We start from the raw sequence: 22,527 nt of genomic DNA, 5'->3' as shown, positions 1-22,527 counted from the left end.
CCCCAAATTTCATTTGTGATTAAAAAATAATAAAAACAGAAAAACAAGGTGGCTGTTCTAAAACTGGAAAGTAATACATGACAAGCCTGTAGCAGAAAAAATTCATCTTCTACCCTGGTACTATGACATAAACAACCAGCTTCTGTCAGTTCATTCAGGTCTGAGAGACAGCCCAGCCATAATCCTGAAGAATATCTAAGCAACTCTTAACTTTTCTCCAGATCTTTGGATATCAATGTAGATCTATTGGGGAATTTAAGTTATAGAACCACAGGCTTATAAAATCCTTAAAAGACTTATAGTACTTACTCAATTTTATATGGAGGAAACTGAAGCTGGGATGCATATACCTAAAGTTCTAGGAAGTGGCAGTCGTTTGTACTTTATCTCTGAGATAAGGACCACATTGGGTCCACATTAGGGGCAGTGGCAGGCTCCTGGAGTCAAAGTCACTTGAGGTAGCTAATACATCCCTACCATGCTCCATCCAAAGGTGCTCCATCCAGTACTCTCCTTCCCAATGTATTCAGCTATCCACCATGCCTCCAACTTTGACGCTCAGACTACTCTTCCTTCCTAGCTCTTACTTCTCCTAAAGCAACTGTGATTGATGCAGTTTATCTTAGAACCTGTGTTTTTAAGCATTGCCTTTGCCAATTTTCTTTTGTTAGTACTAGGGTTTGAACTAAAGAATCTTGGACTTGTGACGTAAACAACTCTGCTGCTAGATTGTATCTCCAGCCCCTTTTAATGCATTTATTTCTTGAGATAGGATGCCCAGGAGGAATCCTCATCCACCTATTTTAGGTTTGCCATTATAGCTGTGATCATAGGTACTTGCAACTATGCACAGTTTCTTCCATTGAGATAGAGTCTCCAGTCTTGTGGACTTTTCTGCCCAGGATTAGTGTGCAACCACTATCCTTCCAATCTTAGACTGTTATGAAGCTAGGCTAACAGATGTGCACAACCACACCCAGTTATGTGTTGGGGGTGTCTAGTAAACTTCTCTGCCTAGGCTGGCATTGAACAATGATCTTCCTGTTCTCAGCCTTTCATGGAACTAAACTTACAGGTGTGAGCCACCAATGCCATGGAGACCATGTTAACTGCTGGTATTTGGGATAAAGACAGATAGTAAAATACTGAGTATATCATTTAATTGTTATGTGCCTCAGAGAACTATCATACCTTCTGAAGCCTGTTTTCTCATCTGTAAAATGAGCATAACAATATTCCATTCACGGACTTGCTCTGATGAACCAAGGCAAACAAAAAAGTGTTCACAACAATATCTAGAATTATGATGTGGTAAATAAATGTCATCTTCCTCAATTGCTCCAAACAGTTGCTAAGTTCTTGAAGATCCCAAACCATCTCTTACCCAGTACTCTTTTGTAGCATTCTCAGTACTTGGTAAATTCTTGTTAGTTGATTGGAAGCACCAAAATACAAAAGGTGTTTCTTCACTGATGTCCAGATGTGCGATAGTAATATCTTATCCAATTCTTTGCTTATAACTTAGTCTTCCTCTCTGTATATCAGATCCAAGTATTTCTATACTGTTCATCCATTTGGTACTACTTTCTAATTTGAGTATTTAAATGAGAGTTAAATGTTAGGGACTTAGTGTCCTCAGGCATTCGGATACATGTGAGCAAGCTGTTGCTTTTCTAGTTTGTTAGAAGTCAAGCCTCTCATGAATTCTGTAACTTCTGGAAATAGTGCCTTCAGGGTCCTCTAAGTCTTTGCATCTTCATCACCGTATTTCTTCTCTGCACTGCCATGGATACAAGGTTCCATCCCCTCATTGGTTTCCACAACAAACAAAAATCCTCTGCTCAGGATTTGTGGGTTTTGATCCTCTACTGAAGATCTTAAGGGTGGGTCAACTCTTCCAGGCAGCCTTTACCATCTGATAAGCTCAGGCTCTCCCCGCTTCGTATTTCTTTTCTTACTCTGTTTTATCTTGTCTTCTTGGGTTTCTTTGTTTTTGATTTTGAGACAAGGCCTCCCTCTGTTGCTCAGATTGGCCTGGTACTCACTATGTGGTTCAGGATAGTTTTGAACTTGGAATCCTCCTGTGTCAAGCTCCCAATTGTAGAGATTCTAAGAATGTACCACCTTGGGGCTTGGGAAGATGGCTCAGTGGTAGAGTGCTTGCCTTGCATGCCTGAGGCCCTGGGTTCGATTCCTCAGCACCACATAAGCAAAAAAGAAAAAAAGCCAGAGGTGGCACTGTGACTCAAGTGGTAGAGCGCTAGCCTTGAGCTGAAGAGCTGAGGGACAGCGCCCAGGCCCAGAGTTCAGGCCCCACTATTGGACCCCCCCCCCAAAAAAAAAGAATGTACCACCTTGCTTAGCTTCTCTTCTTATTTCTGTATCAGAAACATCTCCTCCTTTCTCATACAGAGCCATCCAATCTTCATCTGGAGTCTCGTTTTCTGCCTTCCAGTATTGATTCAAGTACTACTCTAAATAATTAGTTTGTTTTCAAAAAGGTATTTTAGTAGAAGTCTCTTCAATATGACAATGTTTTTCCATCTTATAAAGTAGAAAAGTCATACTTGGAGTGAAGTTCTATAAAGGGAACTCCATGCCTTGTTCCTTTTTGTATCTTTGTTCCATATACACTAAGGTAGGACAGGAAGAAATTCCATGTATTTGACTAACTGAAGTTGAATTAAATTTAAGGTCCTAAGAATGGGTCTGGGAAAAATCTGTTATAACTCTTTTGTTAAAAATTAACAATGCTAAATACAAGAAGGTCTCAGAAGGGATCCAGGGTCACCTTCTCAATACCCCCAAGGCATCAGTTGAAGGGAAAGAGCAATGACCTACTTAGTATATGCTTAGTAACAACAAAGTGGAGCCAGAAGGAAAGTGTGTATCTGCGCCCTCAATACAACACCTGTGCTCCCATTTTCAAACCGGAAGCTCCAGTTCTCCCTCTTTTTTTGCTCAGTTATGTAGTGAAGCCTGTCAGTACTGTGAATCTCAGAATTTAGATAAGAGTTATTTTTAGGATCCATAAAAGCCCTCTGTTCACAAAGAAATACTACCTGAATACTCTTGAACCAAAAGTTATGGGCTTCTTTTTCTGGAATCTCTTAGAGGCAGCTGAGCAGACTGACTGAGAACTTCTGTACCTTTTATGATGTCTCCACCCTCTCATTCTCTCCACTATTGCTTGTGGTTTAATCAAGAGAACTTGGCACATAGCCATACCTCCAAGGAAAATGTCACATGCTTCCCTCCTCCTCTTTTATTTTTTTGTCTCTGAAATACTGTTGTCATAGAAACAAAAACAGCTTCTTTCACTCTCTTCTCAAATCCCTAAACCCCATTTTAAAAGTCAAGATTTTTTTAAAGGAAGATAAAAAAGAAAATAAAAAAGAATCCAAGAGACAAATGTAACTGACCCCAAGAGACACTGAAGTGCTCCTGTAACGGTCTGAGAATACCGGATCTCTTTCCTGCCTTTCATGTGGTTTGTAACATTGCTGCGTGGAGCACAGCTCCTTGAAGACACCAACCAGCTACAAGAGACACCTACTCTTTGGTGGCAGTTTCCACTCAGAACTGGAGGGTAGGAAAGGACACTTACAAATGACATATTAATGTCAGGACTGGGACCATCCTAGTGAACATTTTTGTGGAATCTTCAGCTTCAGGACAAATCTGCCTTTCCTAACCAGATTGAATTGCAGAGAAAACTAGTTGTGTCCCCAGGGGCCATTTCTCCCATTCTTTCTTGGTAAGAAAGAATCTTACCAAGTCACATGGCTCCTCAGCTAAGAACTATACTTCTCAGCTTTCCTTGTGGCAAGTATGGCCATATGAGAAGGTTCTAAAGCCCACAAATGTGCCTAGCTTCTAGTCACTGTCCAACCACTGGCAACCATTACAAAATTGGAAAGAGTACAGGAAGGAACTTACTATGGACATGGAACTTGTAGGTGACTAGGAAAAATGGGTACTGACCGTTTGGGGACATGTTCTTATTAGACAGAGCGACCCTCTGGGGTTTGCTGGAAAGTACCAGCTTTTTCTTCCATTGAGCCAGGGTAGACTTGTTGAGCCAGTATTTTTTCTAATTTCCTAAAAATGGCTACCCTTTCAAGAGGAGCTTCCCAGGTACTTGGATAATTTAAGGTTTTATATCAACTCTCTTAGCACAAATGTGACTATTTTAAAACGTAGTGATTAAGGACAGCAGTGGGTCACACACTGTCTACCATTGGGCTATATCAACATGCTTCACATGACCTCGATAGAGACTTTTGTGGCACCCAAGACTTGAGACTTTATGGAGTAAATGCTTCATTATGATACATATTAAAGAGACAATAAGACACGGAAATACCTGTGGGAGCAAGGACAAACATACGACTGAAAGCTTGGAAAAATGCCATTATACATATTTTTCATAATACACATATACTCCTGAGTGGTTTAGTCTTACTGAGTCCTGACACTGACAGCCAAACCTTTTGATACCCTAATTTATTAGCTAGCAACCTCTAATAAACCCTCAGATCCCACCACTCCATTGCAAGGCTAAGATTTCCCTTTCTACAGAGAATGAAATAAGTCTTTGTTAAGGTAACAGTTGCTGCTTTGACTCAATCATCTCTTGATTGATTACTGTAGTCATTACTTCTCATAGGTAGTTTCTTTGTCTTCTGCCTCCTCCCTACCCTTCCCCAGTTTATTCTCTATAGCACTGAATTTTCTCTTTGAAATGTAAAACAGAGGGAACTACTTTTCTATTTAAACCTCTATTTGTTCTTATCACCCACCAGGATAATACAGAATAAGCCCTGGCTGTATCTTCTTTTCCCTTTATGTGGAATGTCTTTTGTCAGCTTGGATAATTTCTATTCTTCAAACCCTGTGATGATCCCACTCTGATTCCTTGAGACAGTATTGTCCATTTCTGGCTCTTTGTTACTTTGTACATGCTTCTGTTTTGTGACTCAGACCACAATGTTATATAGGATAATTATTTAATTATAGAACTATTGCTTTCCTTACCAACAAGGATCATGTGTACTCAGCATCTGGCACAATCTACAAATATACTAACACCTCAATAAATGTCTTGCCAAACTAAGCTTAGTGGCTTGAAAATTAGTAGCTTCATTTGCAAATACAAATAAAGTAATTCTCTGTTTTCAGTGATTTAGGCAATATGGTATAGTGGGAAGGACATGCTGCAAACAGCTTTGTGTGATCTGGTTTGGATGTGGCAGAGTCCTCCATGTCTGGGAGTGGGGCAGGTGGCAGGATCTCTGCTTGTATTATGGGTTGAATTGTATTCCCTTAGAATCCATATGTCAAAGTCCTAGTATGGGACTTCCTTTGGAGAAAGGGTCTTTACGGAGATAATTAGATTATATAATTAGTCTAATCAGGGTGTTGTAATGGATTTAATTGTGCCTGCTCCTCAACTCATATGTTGAAACCCTAACCCTCAGTAATTCAGAATGTGGCTGAATTTGGAGAAAAGGTCATTTTAGAGATAATTAAGTTAAGATGAACTCATTAGTGTGAGCCCTAATCTAATCTGACTGCTGTGCTTTTAAGAAGAGGAAATCTGGACACACAAGGAGACAGCAGGGATGTGCATGTAGAAAGGAAAGACCACAGGGGCAAAGGGTGAGAAGGTGGCCTAGGCAAACCAAGAAGAAGACTTAGAAGACTCTAAATCTGAGCTGATCTTGGAGGCACATGCCTGTAATCCTGGCTACTTGGAAGTCTGAGATTGGAATAATCACATTCAGAGACCAGTCTAGGCAAAAAGTTTGCAACACTCCATCTCAGCCTGTAAAAAGCTGGGTACGGTGGTATGTGCCTGTCATTCTGCTCTTAGGGAAGCATCAATAGGAGGATCTTGGTCTAAGCTGCACTGACAAAAAGTAAGACCCTCTTCAAAAAAGTTACGAAAAGAGAAAGGGCTAGGGAAGCAACTCAAGTGGTAGAGTGCCTACCTAGCCCTTAGTTCAAACCCTGGTACTGCCAAAGGAGGGGGGGGGAGAGAGAGAGAGAGAGACAGACAGACAGACAGAGACAGACAGACAGAGACAGAGAGACAGAGAGAGACAGAAAGGGAGGGAGGGAAGGAGGGAGGGAGGGAGGAAGGAAGGAAGGAAGGAAGGAAGGAAGGAAGGAAGGAAGGAAGGAAGGAAGGAAGGAAGGAAGGAAGGTATGAATCCAAATTTGTAATACCTTGACCTTGGACTTCTTGCCTCCAATAAACTTTAACAGTTTAAGCCATTTGGTCTGTGGCCTTTTATTTTGACAGGCAAACTAGCAAAGACACCATGGCAAACTTAATGAATAAGTTCTTGCTGATATAGACATGAACTGAATCTCAGACTATTGCCTCTAGAAGGAAACGTAATAGTTCACTCTTTTTTCCCTTATTGTTGATGAAACAGTGGCTAGAGAGAGGGTAATGACTTCCTGGTGTCTGTAGTTCTCTTACCAACTGGTTGAGGTCCTGACAGAGGTCTACCCATAGCACCATGTTTCTCTTGCTCACCACACTTATAAGAGTTTACTACAAACCCAATAGTATGGTTCATACTACTGTCTGCTTAGTCTTCAAAGTGTTATATGGGTGAAGCATCCTCATGTGCTGTCTTAGAATGTCTAGAGTCAATGTATCTTAGTGTAAGCTTTATGGCATATCAAGACTTCGTTATACATTAGATTCTTATGGAGCATAAAAGGAATCATCTCTCCCATTTTGGGGATAGGCCAAGGTAAAAATTCCAGTGCCTTTTCTTTAATTGGGTTGCTATAAGCAAAGAGGGCTATGCAAGGGCAACAGCTACTTCTACCTCCACTCAAGGAAACACGGCCTTTTCATTATGGCTGATGAGGCATTTGAAGTACATTTTCTCTTCTACTAATGCCTATAAGGATTCCAGGGTCTCCATAACATGTTTTCTGTGTTTTTATTCCATTTAATCTTTTTATTACTCTGTTTTCTCATCTATAAAATAGGAGATATTAATAACATGTATATTATTTGTGACTGTGAGAATTAAATAAGATGTGATATAATTGGCATATAATACACAATCAAGGCCTGCCCATTTTTGAGCTGAGTGCTCAAGTCATAGAATGCCTGACTAGCAAACATGAGATCCTGAGTTAAAGCCCCAGCATTGCAAGATCTGACAGTGTGCTTATTTATAGATAAGCACCTGTGTCCGAGATACTGTGTCTGAGAGATTGGATGATTTATCCTTGTAACTAGAATGGGCAACATTGCATCTAAAACTGCTAGGATGCCATTCTGAAATGTTTCCTCCTTTGTAACACTGTTTTCTTGATTCTGCTAGCATTTTCTGAATTCTGTGGGCAGGGAGAGACATCTGGATTGAGATTAGCCTCTCTGAAAATGATTTGTGGCAAGCATTCAGACACATTCAGAAAATGGACAAATGGTTGACCATTGCCATAAAATAACTGGAATCTAGTCCAATGCATTAGGTTCACAGAAGAACTCTGAGGCACATGCCCAACATCAAGGTGTGTTTTTCCATCTGAGAATCCTCCAAAGGTTTCAACTGTAGGAGGCATTATGCTGAGGGTGTAACCTAGCTAAATTCTTGCCTCTGCCATTCCCAGTCATCTAAGAAAGGTTTGACACCAAGTCAACTGCAGGCAGAAATCTCCATGGAGTGACTTATTTTCTCCCAGTGGGTACAAAGAGGAAAATATTGAAGCCTAAGCAATGCCTCACAGACTCAGCAGCCTGGTCCTTCTGTCCTCAGAACTGTCTGGAGTAGGGACTCAGGAACCTTGGTGCAGGGGGTAGTGTTCTGTCCTGTTCCTCATTGGGCTTACTTAATCAGATTTCTCTTCTAACAGAACTATGATGCTTTCTTTGAGGAAAAAGAAAAAATCTTAGTGAAAAGATCAAGGTTTCCATGCTACTTCCATTATCCACAGGTTAAAGGAGCTTGAAGACAATAGTCCAATGCATGAACTTCCAAGTTCTTCAACTGTAAAATGAGTCTAATGAAAGCACCTGTGTGGCAAGAAGTTGTGAGAATCTAAAGAGATTACACAGTTCAAAGTCCTTTGCCAACAACAAAGTGAGACACAATAGTCCTTATTCCTCCACTTTCACATCCCAGGTCTTAGTTTTACCTCTCTGATTCTTCTGGCCTTGAGCCTGTTATGAGATTCACAATTGGTTCTATAAAATGAAGCTCTTCATTATATCCTCTGTTTCATTATCTAGAAAATGTTTCATATCTTTATCATGTATTGCTCAAGAGAAGAGACTACATATCATATCTACTCCCAGTCTTTAACAGCATGGGTGATCAATAAATACTTATTGGTAGTGTAAAGCTGTTCACCATTCACATAACATGAACTTGGGAGTCAGATTCTGCTGCCTGTACTCCTTCCACCCAGCCATTCTTGCAGGTTGGAGCTAGGGAAAGGGAAGAAAGATCACACCTTGGAGACCTGACCTCTGAGTCTGGCTCTGCATTTTTCCCCTTGGTTCTGAGCTGAACATATAAAACCTCCCAGGGGGGCTGGGAAGGCGGCTCAGTGGTAGAGCGCTTGCCTTGCATGCATGAGGCCCTGGGTTGGATTCCTCAGCACCACATAATTAGAAAAAAGCTGGAAGTGGTGCTGTGGTTCAAGTGGTAGGGCACTAGCCTTGAGCTGAAGAGCTGAGGGACAGTGCCCAGGCCCAGAGTTCAACTTCCAGGACCAACAAACAAACAAAACAAAACAAAACACCTCCCAGGGCTAACATGAGAATCACTGAGTGCATGCTCATTGAATGCTCGCCAGAGGCTCTTGCATTATAAAGATGATGTAAAGTGCTGTTGCCAAGGTGAAGACCTTGGCTATGGAAATAGAGCCATTGCCCTTACTCATTGCTGTGGCACTCTATCTGCCACCAGGATACTCACCGGAGGAGTCTGACCTGCACAAATATGATGGGTTGAAGGTCTTGATGCCATTGCTGACAGGGTTGCTCGCATTGCAGATGTAAATAGTGTCAGCATGTTGGGGGCCAATGGTGATGTATAGGAAGTGGGAATTATTGTTGGGACTCTCCAAGTGGGTGCCTCCCTCATCAGTCCAGTTGTAAACCACATGGTCCCCCTTTTCCACCATGCAGGCTAGCATCAAGCGACAGGTCCCATTCTCACTCTCCTGGGTTCTGTTTAGAACTTTAATTTCTGGAGTGGAGACCTGTTCTGTCAGGAGGAGGAGAAAGAGAGCCATTACCAAAAGGAGCCCTGTGGAATTCACCCTTGACCTTCTGCCAAAACAAAATGCAGCCAAATGGCATTTTCCCTTCCTAAAGGGGCCTCAGTGTGAATTATCTTTAATTGGGAATGGTTGTTTCATACCATCTCTCACTATTCTCTTTTCAGGTTCCTCTTGAAAGGGAACACAGAAGAATTCTGTTTTCTATTTCTCCTCTGTCAGTACTGTTAGGACTACCCTTACCCTTCCTGGTGTTGTCATTCTAGTTCTCCTCTATTCCATCAAAGTGAAGTGGGTTGTAATTGGCTTAACGTATGACTTCATAGACTCCAAAGCCAGAGTTTTCAGTGGTAGGATTCCATACACAATGTGTGCATGTTTGTGTGTGTGTGTGTGTGGTGTGTTTGTGTGTGTATGTGTGTGCGTGTGTAACAAGTGCTTTTGAGGATCTAGGTACATATATACATATATATATTTTTGTTGTTGTTGTTATTGTTGTTGGTCGTGGGACTTGAACTCTGGGCTTGGGTGCTGTCCCTATGCTTGTCAGCTCAAGGCAAGCACTCTACTGCTTGAGCCACAGCGCCACTTCTGGTTTTCTAGTGGCTTATTGGAGATAAGAGTCTCATGGACTTTCCTGCCTGGGCTGGCTTTGAACTGTGATCCTCAGATCTCAGCCTCCTGAGTAGCTAGGATTACAGGCGTGAGCCACTGGTGCCTGGCTAGAGATATATTTTTAATCATAGCCATCAACCTATTCTACTACCTATTCTACTGTCATGAAATGTGCAAGTTAAAAGGGGCAGTCTTCATTTTGTTTAGGTCCAAGACCAGGATTTGAACTCTATATCTGCCACTTTTGCTCATTGGCTAATGCTCTACCAACTAAACCACTCTTCCAACCCCAAAGGGACAATCTTGTTTATTTACAACTTCAATAGGACAAACACAGTGCTAGACTTGTGGACCTGCCATCTTTTTAATTTTCTCAGAAATTATAACTAGCTATAATTACTCCCACTTTATAGATAAAGAAATCAAGTCAGAGAGATATGGGATGTCTTACATAGTTGTACACAACTTTTGAGTTGGCCAAACTGAGATCAGAACCTCAGTCCATCTGACTCAAATTCTGGTCTCTTTCTTTGACTTGAGAAGAAAACCATGGCTGCACACATCACACTTTTGAAAGTGTGACAGGTGTGACAAAGGCAGTTAACTTGTACGAACAAAAGCACAGAATATATACATTATTTTGAAAAACGCATGGTGTGAGGCTTCCACATTCATAGCAACCTTGTTCAAGACTCCTAGGGACTAGTAGAGGTTTGTGAGAATTCTGTTTGTCTTATTTGCAGAAATGGGAATGCTATGAAAGGAGAGGGACAGGGAGCTTATTTCTGTCCCTCCTCTAGATACCTAAGGATTTCAAAGGCATGCTGAGGGATAGGACTTCCTGTTCTATTCCCATATATAAGGAAGTCACTTTGAAAAATCAGGAAAGCTCCATAAGGCTGCCAGAATACATGATAATTCAGATAAGCCTTTGGGCCCAAGGCACAGACTCTGGAGATATTAAAGGAGAGATGGCAGTTAAAGAAGCTCAAAAGAGTATTGGCTTTGGACTTGGGTGGATGCAGGTTCTAGTTTAAGAACTGAGAACTGTAACTAACTAGCTGTAACAGTAAATGGAGCTTTTGTTTAAATGACAGAAAATAAAAATGTTCTTCCACCAGGTAGGTGTGATCCTCAGCCAGGTTTCCGGGCTGGCTGAGTGGTGTGTGGGTGGAATTTCAGGTCTTTCTGCCCAGAAACCCCAGTGTAGTATACTACCTCCACGAAAGTAAGCAAGTGCATGCTGAAGCATACACAAATCACTTCTCTCTGCATTTCAGTCTCCTCTCACCTATGAGAGGTTAGGTGGTGTTTAAACTGTTTAAAAACCAGGAAATTATTCTTTTTTTTTCCAACAAAATCTCATTTTCAAATGAAGACTCTTGGGACTCTATACCCTTCAGCTCATGAGCAACTGAACTTTTCTTTTGAAAGGATGAGTAGCTACAGCGAATCAGCTACCATAGTGAGTAACTTGAAGGGGAAAAGACCCTTTCCATGAAGCACAGTTTAAGTACTCCTTGGATTGGATGATCTTTCAAGTTGCTTCCAGTTCCAAATATCATTCGCTGATGTGAAAGGACTGAATTCCTGGGCAAGAGACCATCTTGGCCCTGTTGTATGGAGTAGAGAAACCCCCATTATTACCATAAAGCTTCAGCTCCACACAATACTGCTTGACTGACACATTTTCCTCCAGGGAAATAAAGTACCACCCCTCATTCTCCTTCCTACTTCTCAGGATCTGCAGGGTCAGGTTTTCCAGGTGAAACTGATATCCAACTTTCAGGTAAGGAGAGTCCCTATTAGACGTGTGGAGAGACACAATTATCGTCTTGGTGCTGCTCTCACGAGATTTTGCCATTGTGACAATGATGCGGATGCTTTTGTTCATGCTCTTGTTTATCTGTTCATGTGTTAGCGGCAGCAATGTGTTACTTCCCAATCGCTGGAGAATCTTTGGGCAGTTCATATCACCTCCACCTGTGGAAGAAGAGAATTCCTTACATTAGAGACTTGGGGAAAACGCATCATGTGTTAGGTTACAAATGGCAGGCTGACTCTCCTCCTCCTCTTGCAGCTAGTTTTGGAGTTGCTAGGTCTGTAAGGACTGCCACATGGGTCCCTACCATATCCTCGGTAGTTCAAAAATCTCAACAGAACTCTCAAAATTTCCCAATGGAGCTGTGCAGACTAACTACAACACTGGGTTTCTACCAACTAGATGTTTAATTAAGATACACAGAGCTCAAACAAGGTATAGAGCTTCTCTAAAGTCACATGAGTAAAGTGGCCAGGTTAGGAATAGAATCTATCTGCTGGGGCTCTTGCCACTGTTGGATTTATAGAAGTTAATTCTGATTTCATACGGGAATATGTCTGGTAATGAGAAAAACTGCAAAATCTGAGGAATTGATTTCAGGGAGGTGGTAAGCCTAATGCTCAAACTGGACTCCTCTAAACACATCTGAGAAACTTATTAGTGCTAAGGATGACATATTCTTTTATTTCCCTTTTTGAAGAAAAACTAAGTCAATTAACAAGAAAAAAGACTCAAAATCTCATAACTTTTCAAACCACTAAAAGTGATCCTCCTGCTGATTATTTAACACCTCGTCCCTGCTAAACCCACAACTTGCCTTCCTCCCTCCGACCTTAGCTTTTTGTTTCAGTGAAGCTTTTTCTCCCTCCTGTGCTTGCATTTTGTTTCAGTGAAACAAAATAGAAGAAATAGAAACAGAACATGCATTTTATTATGGTCCTAAATCAGCCTTCCTACCTGATGAATGGCCCGTGTTTCTGCCCCGATAGAAGAGTCACCTTCTTCTCCACTTGCCTCCATAACCTCTTCTTTCCCAGTGTATGGATCATCTGAATTAGTTTCATCAACATGCATAAGCATCCTTTACACAAGGTCCTTTAATATGCCCTTCAGTGTTTTCTATGCCAGTCCCTGACCCAATATTTCCTATATATACCCGTTCCAACATGTTTTTACCCTTCATTCACTGGACCTGCCTTTGCCAAAGTCCCTGTTGCTCCATCATATCTTCGCTAGATTCAAGGAGCACTTTTCAAGGTTCATTACACCTTACCTTAGAAATACTGTCTGCATTTGGTCTCTAGACACCATACTTTCCTAACTTCACTTTTCTTTCATTGGTTTATCCTTCATGATCTCCTTGGGGAAACTTCTGCCTCTTTCAAACTTTTAAAGATTGGAATACCTAGGGCTCAACGTTCCAATTTCTTCTCTTCTTTATCTACACCCATCCAGTCACATAGTTGGACCTATTTCTGCAATGCTTATAGTTAGATCTTCCAGCTAACCCTTTCACTTTACTCTCAACTGCCTACACAGAACAGTTTGTGGAGGTTTAAAGGCCCTCTCAAATTTGTCAACTCTCCATTGTAGTTCCTTTGGCAAACATCACATTTCACCCAATTTCTCAGACCAATGAACTGAAACATTCTTGACTTATTTCTTCCTCACACTACATGTTCAGTCTAACCGAAAATTCTCTTGTCTCTAATTTCAAAGTATGGCTCACATTTGAGCACTTCAGCTCTCCTTCATTCCTACCATCACAGGCCTAGGATGGCCATTGTCTCCAACTGATCTCCGGAGCATCCAGTACAGTGCACAGAGTAATCCTTTAAAGCCATGTCCCATTCTGTGTCTCTACTGCTGTTAAATTTCCTGGGATTTTTAGCACTCACAGAACAATGCTCACATTCCTACACTGATATACCTTCAAAGACTCTTCATAAATCATCCCTGGTATCATTCCAATTCCATTTCCTGCCCTCTCTTCAGCAATCATGGCACTTTGGTGAAGACTCAGCTTCTGGCTGTTCTGTAAACTCACAGAAAACAATCTTGTCTCAGCACTTGCACATGCCATTTCTCCCGGTAGGTACTTCAATAGCGCATTCTCTTGCTTGATTCATTCTCTTGGTTGATTTTAGGTTTCTGCTTTTTAAAAAAGTCTCTGAAATGCCTTCTCTGTTCATGTATCTCAAATAGCACCACTGTGCTCTTACCACTGCCTTATGTTATGGTATTTGTTCATTTTATTGTTGTTTACCCCACTGAACCAATTCCCCTCCAGAAGAACTTCATCCAGTACTGTTCTGGGCCTTGATTCTAATGAAACATTTGGCACATAGGAAAATTTTAATAAATACCTATTTAACTTACAAATGTGAAAAACCTATTTGACAAATCTCTTATTTGGCTTTACCTAAGATGTAAGTAACTGAATTTAATCATAAGTCAGTGTTCATGACAGGAGTATGTGACTCAGAGAACATAGATGATACTAGTTGATAAGAAATTCAGAAGAGTAAAATAAAACTGTCTGCCTCAATCATGGGTCTACCTAGAAAAGACAGTTCAGCTCTGGTGAAGATGAGCTTTTAGAAAATTGAGTAAACTGGCCAAAATGTTCTTGATACCAAAATGCCCTGAAATCCCCCCATTCCAGTAAGTACCCCACTGATATTAGAAATTTGTGTCTAGGTGGTCTCCCTGGACCAAAATCAGGATCAGTGTGGTCAAGGAACATAATTATTGTGGAAAATGAGAAAGGTGATTAGGCATTTGTTCTTTTTAATATTACTACTATATTAACCCTTAAAACAATGTTCACCCATTTGCTTGATGGGATGAGAGATGTTACTGTTATTATGGTTGTTGGTGGTGATTTTACATCAATACATCCAGATACATACTATACTTAGGAATGCTTGACTATCCAGATGGCCTCATTCCTAAATGATAGGATGAACAGTACTTAGCAGTTACTTCTTGAATTCTGAACCAAAATTTCTATATATGTAAAGGAATGAGAGAAAATTGAGAGCTATCCAGGTTCAAGTATGGGGTCTTGAACTTGCTTTCAATAAGAATGTAGATAAAGGTATGTAGATTTTTCTGGGATTTAAAAATTAGTAGTCATCAATGGAATAGAATTGAAAACCCAGAAATGAGCTAAAAAAATAGAATGGAAGAAAGACAGCCTCTTCAGTAAATGGTGCTGGCAATATTGGTTAACTACTTGTAGAAAACTAAAGCTAGATCCTTATATATCATCTTGCACCAGAATCAACTACAAATGGATCAAAGACCTCAGAGTCAAAGCAGACACTCTGAAAACATTACAGGATGGAATAGGAGAAACCCTAGGGCTCCTTGGCACAGGCCAAAATTTTCTTAATAAAGACCCAGAAACACAACAAATCAAAGAAAGGTTGGACAAATGGGATTGCATGAAGTTGCAGAGCTTCTGCATGGCAAAGGACATAGCTAGCAAGATCAATAGAAAGCCCACGGATAGGGAGAAGATCTTCACTAGCCATACAATGGACAAGGGTCTCATATCTAAAATATACTTGGAACTCAAAAAATTAAATCCCCCAACAACAAATCCTCAAAGAAACAACTGCCCAATAAATAAGTGGGCTAAAGACTTAAAGAGAAACTTCTCTGAAGAAGAAAGAAGGATGGCCAATAGACACATGAAGAAATGCTCAACATCCCTAGCCATAAAAGAAATGCAAATCAAAACAACATTGAGATACCACCTCACTCTAGTTAGAATGGCAAAAATCAAGAACTCTAACAACAACAGATGCTGGAGGGGATGTGGACAGAAGGGAACCTTACTTCATTGTTGGTGGGAGTGTAAACTTGTTCAACCACTTTGGAAAGCAGTATGGAGGTTCCTCAAAAGACTTCACATAGAGCTCCCCATTGACCCAGCAATCCCACTTTTGGGCATTTACCCAAATGATCACAAAGAAGATCATAATAAAACTACCACACAAACTATGTTTATTGCAGCATTATTTACCATAGCTAAGATATGGAACCAACCCAGATGCCCCTCAGTAGATGAATGGATCAAGAAAATGTGGTATATATACACAATGGAATTCTATGCCTCCATCAGAAAGAATGACCTTGCCCCATTTATTAGGAGATGGAAAGACTTAGAAAAAATTATATTAAGTGAAGTAAGCCAGGCCCAAAGAAACATAGGTTCCATGGTTTCCCTTATTTGCAATATCTAGTATATGTATGAGTCAAGCAGAAAAGGTCAGATAATGTGATGTTAGGAAAATGAACCCTTAGATATGTATTTTAATGTTTTTTTTTCTTTCATGCTTTTGTTTCTAACGCATTTATAAGATTATTTCTTTGTTGCTTTGTATGTCCTTCCCCCACAGTATAACCCCTGCTTTCACTATATTTGATGTCGGTATAATTTGTGGAGGAGATGGGGAAAAACAAGTCGTTTAAGGATACAGGTGGACCTGTTGCAACAATGAGAAGTACAAGTTGTCATGTGGAAAACGAGCTTTACAACGTTGGTGGGGGGGGATGATTGGGGGGGGAGGCTGGGAAGGGATGTGAAGGGTAAACAAAGGAGGAGGCTGCAATGCTTGAGAAGAAATGTACGTATTATCCTGTCCATGTAATTGTAACCCCTCTGTACAGTATGTTCACAAAAAATAAAAATTAAAAAAAAATTAGTAGTCATTATGACAGTGCTGAATTTTTAGTCCAAAAAATGGAAAGTATAGACTATAAACCTTTACTCTCCCAAATGTCTCTAAGCACCCCTTCACCAACATTTATTTGCTTTCAGAGTGTGGGCTTGGTAAGGAAGGAGAAAGAGGAAATTTAAGATAAGCTAGGGGAAAATCACACAAAAATATTAAAGAAAAAAAATAAAATAAGGGGGTGAATAGGAAAAGAAAAGGAGCCGATGAGGACAGGGTGAGTGATTTACACAAATAGGAAATGGAATCAAAACTTCATTGGGAAGAGACCCTAACACAACCCACGTGAAGAATGATGATGTAATGCCAGTGCCTGTGAATGGCTGGGCCTGGAGGGGGTGTTTGAGATCATCTACCCAAGCACAAGTGGAAACACAAGTGCTGCTTTAAAGTGGTTTGTAAAACCCTTCAAGTGGAGTCCCAACTCCCTACTGTCTCATGAGTGTTTTCCAACGGGCCTGTGATTCAGTCAGCCCTATTTACCAAGAGAGTCTAGGAGGAAACACCAACTCACTTTCCTTCATGGGAAATTCAAATTTGAAATTAGAGTGATTCACAGGGGCCCATGTATAGTGGCTTGGAATTTGTAGGATTTAGCCAACCATTTTACAACATAGGATTGTACCAATATTACCTTTCTTTCCTTCTTCTATTTTCTCTTTCTCTTTTTTCTCCTTTCCTTTCCTCTCTTTATTCTTTCTACCTCTCTCTTTCTCTTTTTCTCTCACCTCTTTTTATGCATAATATGTTATATATTAACATATAATAATTAATGTTATTTTCAGGTAGATAAAAGGCAGAACATATTGGTCCTATGATTCTTGAGGTAAATTTCAGCTGAGAAAGAAATGATAATTTGAGAATGCTTTTTTTGGGGGGGGTCTGGTCATGTGGCCTGAATTCTGGGCCTGGGTGCTGTCCCTCAGCTCTTCAGCTCAAGGCTAGCGCTCTACCACTTGAGCCACAGCACCACTTCTGGCTTTTTCTGCTTATATGGTGCTGAGGAATCGAACCTAGGGCCTCATGCATGCAAGGCAAGCACTCTACCACTGATCCACCTTCCCAGCCCCTCTCACCTCTTTTTTTTTTTGTCCAGATATTTCTGATGTACTTTCAGCGTACATATGCTGATAATATATTATGCATAAGATATTATATATATTAACATATAATAATGCTATTTTTCAGGTAGATAAAAGTCAGAACATATTGGTCCTATGCTTCTTGTGGTAAATTTTGACTGAGAAAGAAATGATAATTTGAGAATGCTTTTTTTTGGGTCTGGTCATGTGGCCTGAACTCTGGGCCTGGGCGCTGTCCCTCATCTCTTCAGCTCAAGGCTAACGCTCTACCACTTGAGCCATAGCACCATTCTGGCTTTTTCTGCTTATGTAGTATGAGGAACTGAACCCAGGGCCTCATGCATGCAAGGCAAGCACTCTACCACTGAGCCACCTTCCCAGCCCCAAGAATGCTTTTTAAACATAACCATCACTCAATCTCCGATTGCTTGATAGTACTGAAAATGCTAGGTCTTTATTAGCCTGTTTGCCCTTGCCATTCCTTAGATTTTAAGCCTATTACACACTGCTAGCCTGGCTAATTCCTGCTTTCTTTCATGTCCCTATCTTGACATCTCTTCTTGAGGGAGACTTCCCTAGCTCCTAGCTTAGGTTAGGTTTTCCTGCCACATGCTTTCAATGGCCTTTGCATCTATCCTTTGTATCACTCATCACATTTATAACTGGTTCACCATCTGCCATTCTTACTCAGTTTATCATGTTCCAGAGGTAGGGACTTTGTTTAATTCATTTGTTTTATCCCTAACATCTGAGACATAATGGGAGCTTAGGAAATCCTTACTGCTCAAATAAATGAATAAAATAGAATGGGATGAATAAACAAATGAGTGCATGAACAAATGACAACACAGAACCTAATTTTTCTTTTTACAGTCAGAAAGTACTCTGCTTTACTTTATCTTCATAATATTCATAAACAGTATAATATGGGAGAAATGATGGGAACTTTTGTCTCATTTTCTAGATTAAGAGATGAAGGGCTTCAGTTATTAACCCTTGATCTAAGGAACAACATACTCCTTGTCATTTCCTGAGCATGTATAACACACGTGTGTGTATGTTAGTGTGTGTACATATTTGGAAGATACAAAGAAAACAATAATAATAGTTTCAGCAATGGCTGTGGAAGTCTGGTTAGTCTCCACTCTTATTCCTTTTTGTATTGTGGAAGCTTTAGAGACATACATGGGATTTTCTTCCAACAAACAGACTAGTTCATAAAAGATTTAAGCGTAAACCTGCCTGATGAAAACAGTTCCTATCTTCTTTCCAAATTTCAAATCAAATGCTTCTTACATGCCTTTTATATTCTATGATTTCATGAGTCTGACCATTAAAATGTTCTGTTCTTGAATTTCAATTCATATACTTCAATCATAGCCAACATAGTTTAGTTTTTATAGTGGGGCCTAGGTTCAGACTTAACTATCCCTCTTGCTTCTTGAATATTGGTTCACAAATGAAATTGGATAAAGTCAAGCTATGAGAGCACAAAGAAATTACTAGACTACACTGTGCCTCTCCTCATTTATGAAGTTGTAATGATAATAATAATAAAACAAAACGTTGTGGCATGAAAATTAAATGACTGATACACACAAAGCACTTAGCATGTGCAGTTCCAGGTTTATATCAAGTATGCAGTAGCACTCCTATTATTCATTCAACCAACATTTGAGGATGGGCTGTTGTATACCAGACACTGTGTCAGGGGTAGGAGAGAGACTATGGCTGTTCATCTTTCATAGTGCCCGTCACACCATATGTTTTTAATAAATTCTTCCTGAATGGAATCACCAAAAGTCAATATGAACTAAAAAGAGCCTTGATGTTCTGATTCCAGTTGTCTAGAGACAATGAAGAGAGAATCATACCACAGTATTAAAGCTTTTGAGAAATAGAGGTGGCTGGATTGACATTTGGCACACACAGGACCAGTGAACACACAAGATTGGACCCTCTCTGTGAGGGAAATTCTCATTAGTGTAGGCTCATTAATCATACAAAGGTATTGCTGTAGTAGAGGATACTGGTAATGGGGGAGGCTATGCATCTGTGGTAGCAGGGGATATAGGAAATACCTGTATCTTCCACAAAATATTGCAATGGACCTAAAATTGCTCTAAAAAGTAAAGTCTGAATTGTAAACCCTCTGCACATCACTTTTATAATAACAGTACATTTTTTAAAGCCTGTTTTTTTTAAGAGTAGGGTCAAATGAACTCACCATATTGAAGGAAAGAACATATGGACTTTTAAACTTTTATAAGTTGGACTGGAAATTGGAGAATGAGCTAAGTAGAGATAGACAGGAAGTGGGTACTGATTTTACAAGCATCAAGCTTCTTGGTTGGATAAATATGTCATGGTTGACCTGTCTCGTTTACAGAGGGTTTCCATTTAGATTTTATTGGTCTTCCACAAAAGAACACATATTTAAAAATGAAAACACTGAAAAAATTTGAACTTATTTCAGAAAATGGCATGTGCGGAAGAAGCAGCCACTAGTTGGGCCTTCTGTGGCTGAGCTCTTTCTAACCGGTGACTTCCGAAGCCTCCACTGCCAGCTGCACCTGAGCAGCCAGAAACAAGGCCAGGAGTCAGGCAAGCCAGAGACTTAGAAAAAATCTAGCTCTTAGTTCAGCCCTTTCATGCCTTACAGTTACCAAGAAGCAAGCCAAAAATGGAGTGCAAGCAAGGGGCAAGCAAGGAAAGCTTGGCTTTTTCTGTGACTATTTGAAATGGTTCAATTTGGCTTTCTAAGCCCCGAATTCATTTCTTCTCCTAGATCTCAGGAAGTAAGAGCCATGAGCCTGCTAAGACTGAAGGAAATGAGGCTGTAGGGGCCTCTTCATCGGAGAATCTGGCAAGAGATAGCCCCATATACAGAACCCCCATATCCCTGGCATATTGTAGGGCTTCCCCGAGATACAGAAAAATCCATAATGGATTTACAGTCTTGCAAACCACAAGCCCAAAACACCCTGAAGCTCAGGATTTCCCCCCATGTCCTTCATGACTTCTCTTACTCCACTCTGCCTGCCACAGTCTAACCAAAGTTCCAAGACATGTAAACGGAGATAAATTTTTGCTCTTCTCACACAATCAGCCCAATATCCACTTCTCACTTGGTATTCTCATTTTCAAATGCTTTTTCTCATAGCTCTGATATTAATAAATAGAAAACCATAGTTTGCTATGGGAGAAAAGTGAACCAGGGAAACAGGAGCAAAACCTATCTCCACAACCGCTGCTGCCTGTTGGTTCTAACGCAGGAGTTGCTTTGGCCTTGGGAGTTCCTGATTTGCATTTCCCACATTCTGTAACCAACCCTATGTTCTAAAAATCCAAACCTCTCCTTCCTTTTTTGGCCTTGGAACCTTTTCTTCCAAGAAGATAGCCATTAGTATGACCATACTGTAGCCACTGTCTGTTGTCAGCCAAAGGCCTGTGGTTTTTACTTCTACCTTCTCTTCCCACAGTCGCCCTGGCTTTATACTGGATAATGTTCCAATTTGTCTTCTAGTATGTTCATGAGGGTCTGCCTCCAAGGCAGGGGGGCACAGAACAAATCTTCTAGAGTTCCATTTGCCAGAAGACCATTCAACTAGGACTTTGACAACAAACTTTGGTGATCTAACAGGTGCCTGTGGCTTCTGGTTGCCTTGAAAACTAGGATTGGGAGAACTGAGCCTTGAAACCCACAGGCCTAGGAACTCTTAATGTTCCTTCCTCTTTGCAAGAAACAGAAGAAACTCAGAGCCAGTCCCCAAGGAATAGCCAATGGAACTGTCATTCTGAGCCCTGATGTCTTTCTCCATCTGGGAGGCTATGTCCTTTCCTGGCACCTAATCACAGGAGTCTGACCGGCAAACAGATCAACACTCACCTGTTCCGTAGCTCAGTTCAAAAGCCAGGGAAAATAACAGCAGGAGGCTCAAGGAAAGGAGCCACTTAGGATCCATCAGGCAAGAGAGGAGAAGGAAGGGGGCCTGGCCAGGAGCCTGCCAGCTGCTCACAGGTGCCCCAACAGAATCAAGTTCGGATCAGACAGTGCTGTCTCTACTGCCTCTGCTGTTGAGTTTACCCAGCAGGAACCAATAGTCTTCTGAAGCAGCTTCCTGTCTCACTGGGGCTTTTTCTGCCCCTGTCTTGGGAATTGCTCATTTCTCCTCAGACTTCAGTCACTTTATTGTTTTCAAGAAATGCTTATGTGTCAGGCGCTTTTAGGCCATGAAAGCTGGGAAAGAAGCTGTGTAGTCACCTCGGTCAAACTCTGATTTAGGGCAGAAATGTGCTGCTCCCTTCCTTCTTTTCTGAACTGTTTTCAGGAAATGGTTGTCACAGTTTCTCTGAGCAGTTCTCTTTGTTCACTATTCTTACAGTGCTAAAGAAAAGCTGGATTTGAGTCAGACCAATCTACAAATTCAGGAGTTCAAAGATGCACTTAGATCACTCTTCTAATGAGATACTATACCTGACCTTCTTTAGATTGTTTCTATGATTTCAGAGAATAACTTAATGTGAAATCAGGTCTTGGTACCAAAGTCACAGAGAGAAGGGATGAGCGAATTAGGACCATTGTTCAAAATCCCATTTCCTTACTGGCAACAGTGTAGCAGAACTGTGTAATACACAGACTGTGCTTTGAGGAGGGGCTTTTATTTTAGAGCATCTATGTGTTGAGGAGAGGTATTAGAAATTGACAGAAGAAAGACTCTTCTAAAAGAACAGAACACCAGAAAATGCATGACCAGTCCTCACCAGGAAACTGTGAAAGGCCAGGCTAGTGTTTTTTGTCTTTATTTTTTGTTTTGTTTATGGCAGTATCTCTTATATGGCCCAGGCTGATTCTTATTGTTATTCTTCCTGCCTTAGTTTCTCAAGTGTTGAGTTTGTAGGTATGTCCACTACCATGCCTGACTCAGACTAGTGTTTTCATTCAATGGAACAAGTCAGAGGCAAAGGCATCAGGATAACAAAGATGACAATAAAGGTGAACGGA

General features: G+C 40.7%; 1 protein-coding gene across 1 annotated transcript in view; it reads right to left on the bottom strand.

Moving 5' to 3' along the window:
• The window catches only part of Slamf1 (signaling lymphocytic activation molecule family member 1), a 36,040-nt gene extending 14,249 nt beyond the window's left edge, over positions 1-21,791 (bottom strand). Inside the window, exons 1-3 of the mRNA XM_042681864.1 lie at positions 21,412-21,791; positions 11,521-11,856; positions 8,955-9,245 (exon numbers count right to left, since the gene is read on the bottom strand). Coding sequence (XP_042537798.1) covers positions 8,955-9,245; positions 11,521-11,856; positions 21,412-21,487 — 703 coding nt within the window. The 5' untranslated portion in view covers positions 21,488-21,791. The remainder of the gene's footprint in view (positions 1-8,954; positions 9,246-11,520; positions 11,857-21,411) is intronic.
• Between the last annotated feature and the right edge of the window lie 736 nt (positions 21,792-22,527).

The sequence above is a fragment of the Dipodomys spectabilis genome, unplaced genomic scaffold (assembly GCF_019054845.1).
Source record: "Dipodomys spectabilis isolate Male_0828 unplaced genomic scaffold, ASM1905484v1 ptg000069l, whole genome shotgun sequence".
Lineage (NCBI taxonomy): Eukaryota > Metazoa > Chordata > Mammalia > Rodentia > Heteromyidae > Dipodomys > Dipodomys spectabilis.
Note: the sequence above shows the minus strand (reverse complement) of the source record. Positions and strands in the feature narration are given on the sequence as shown.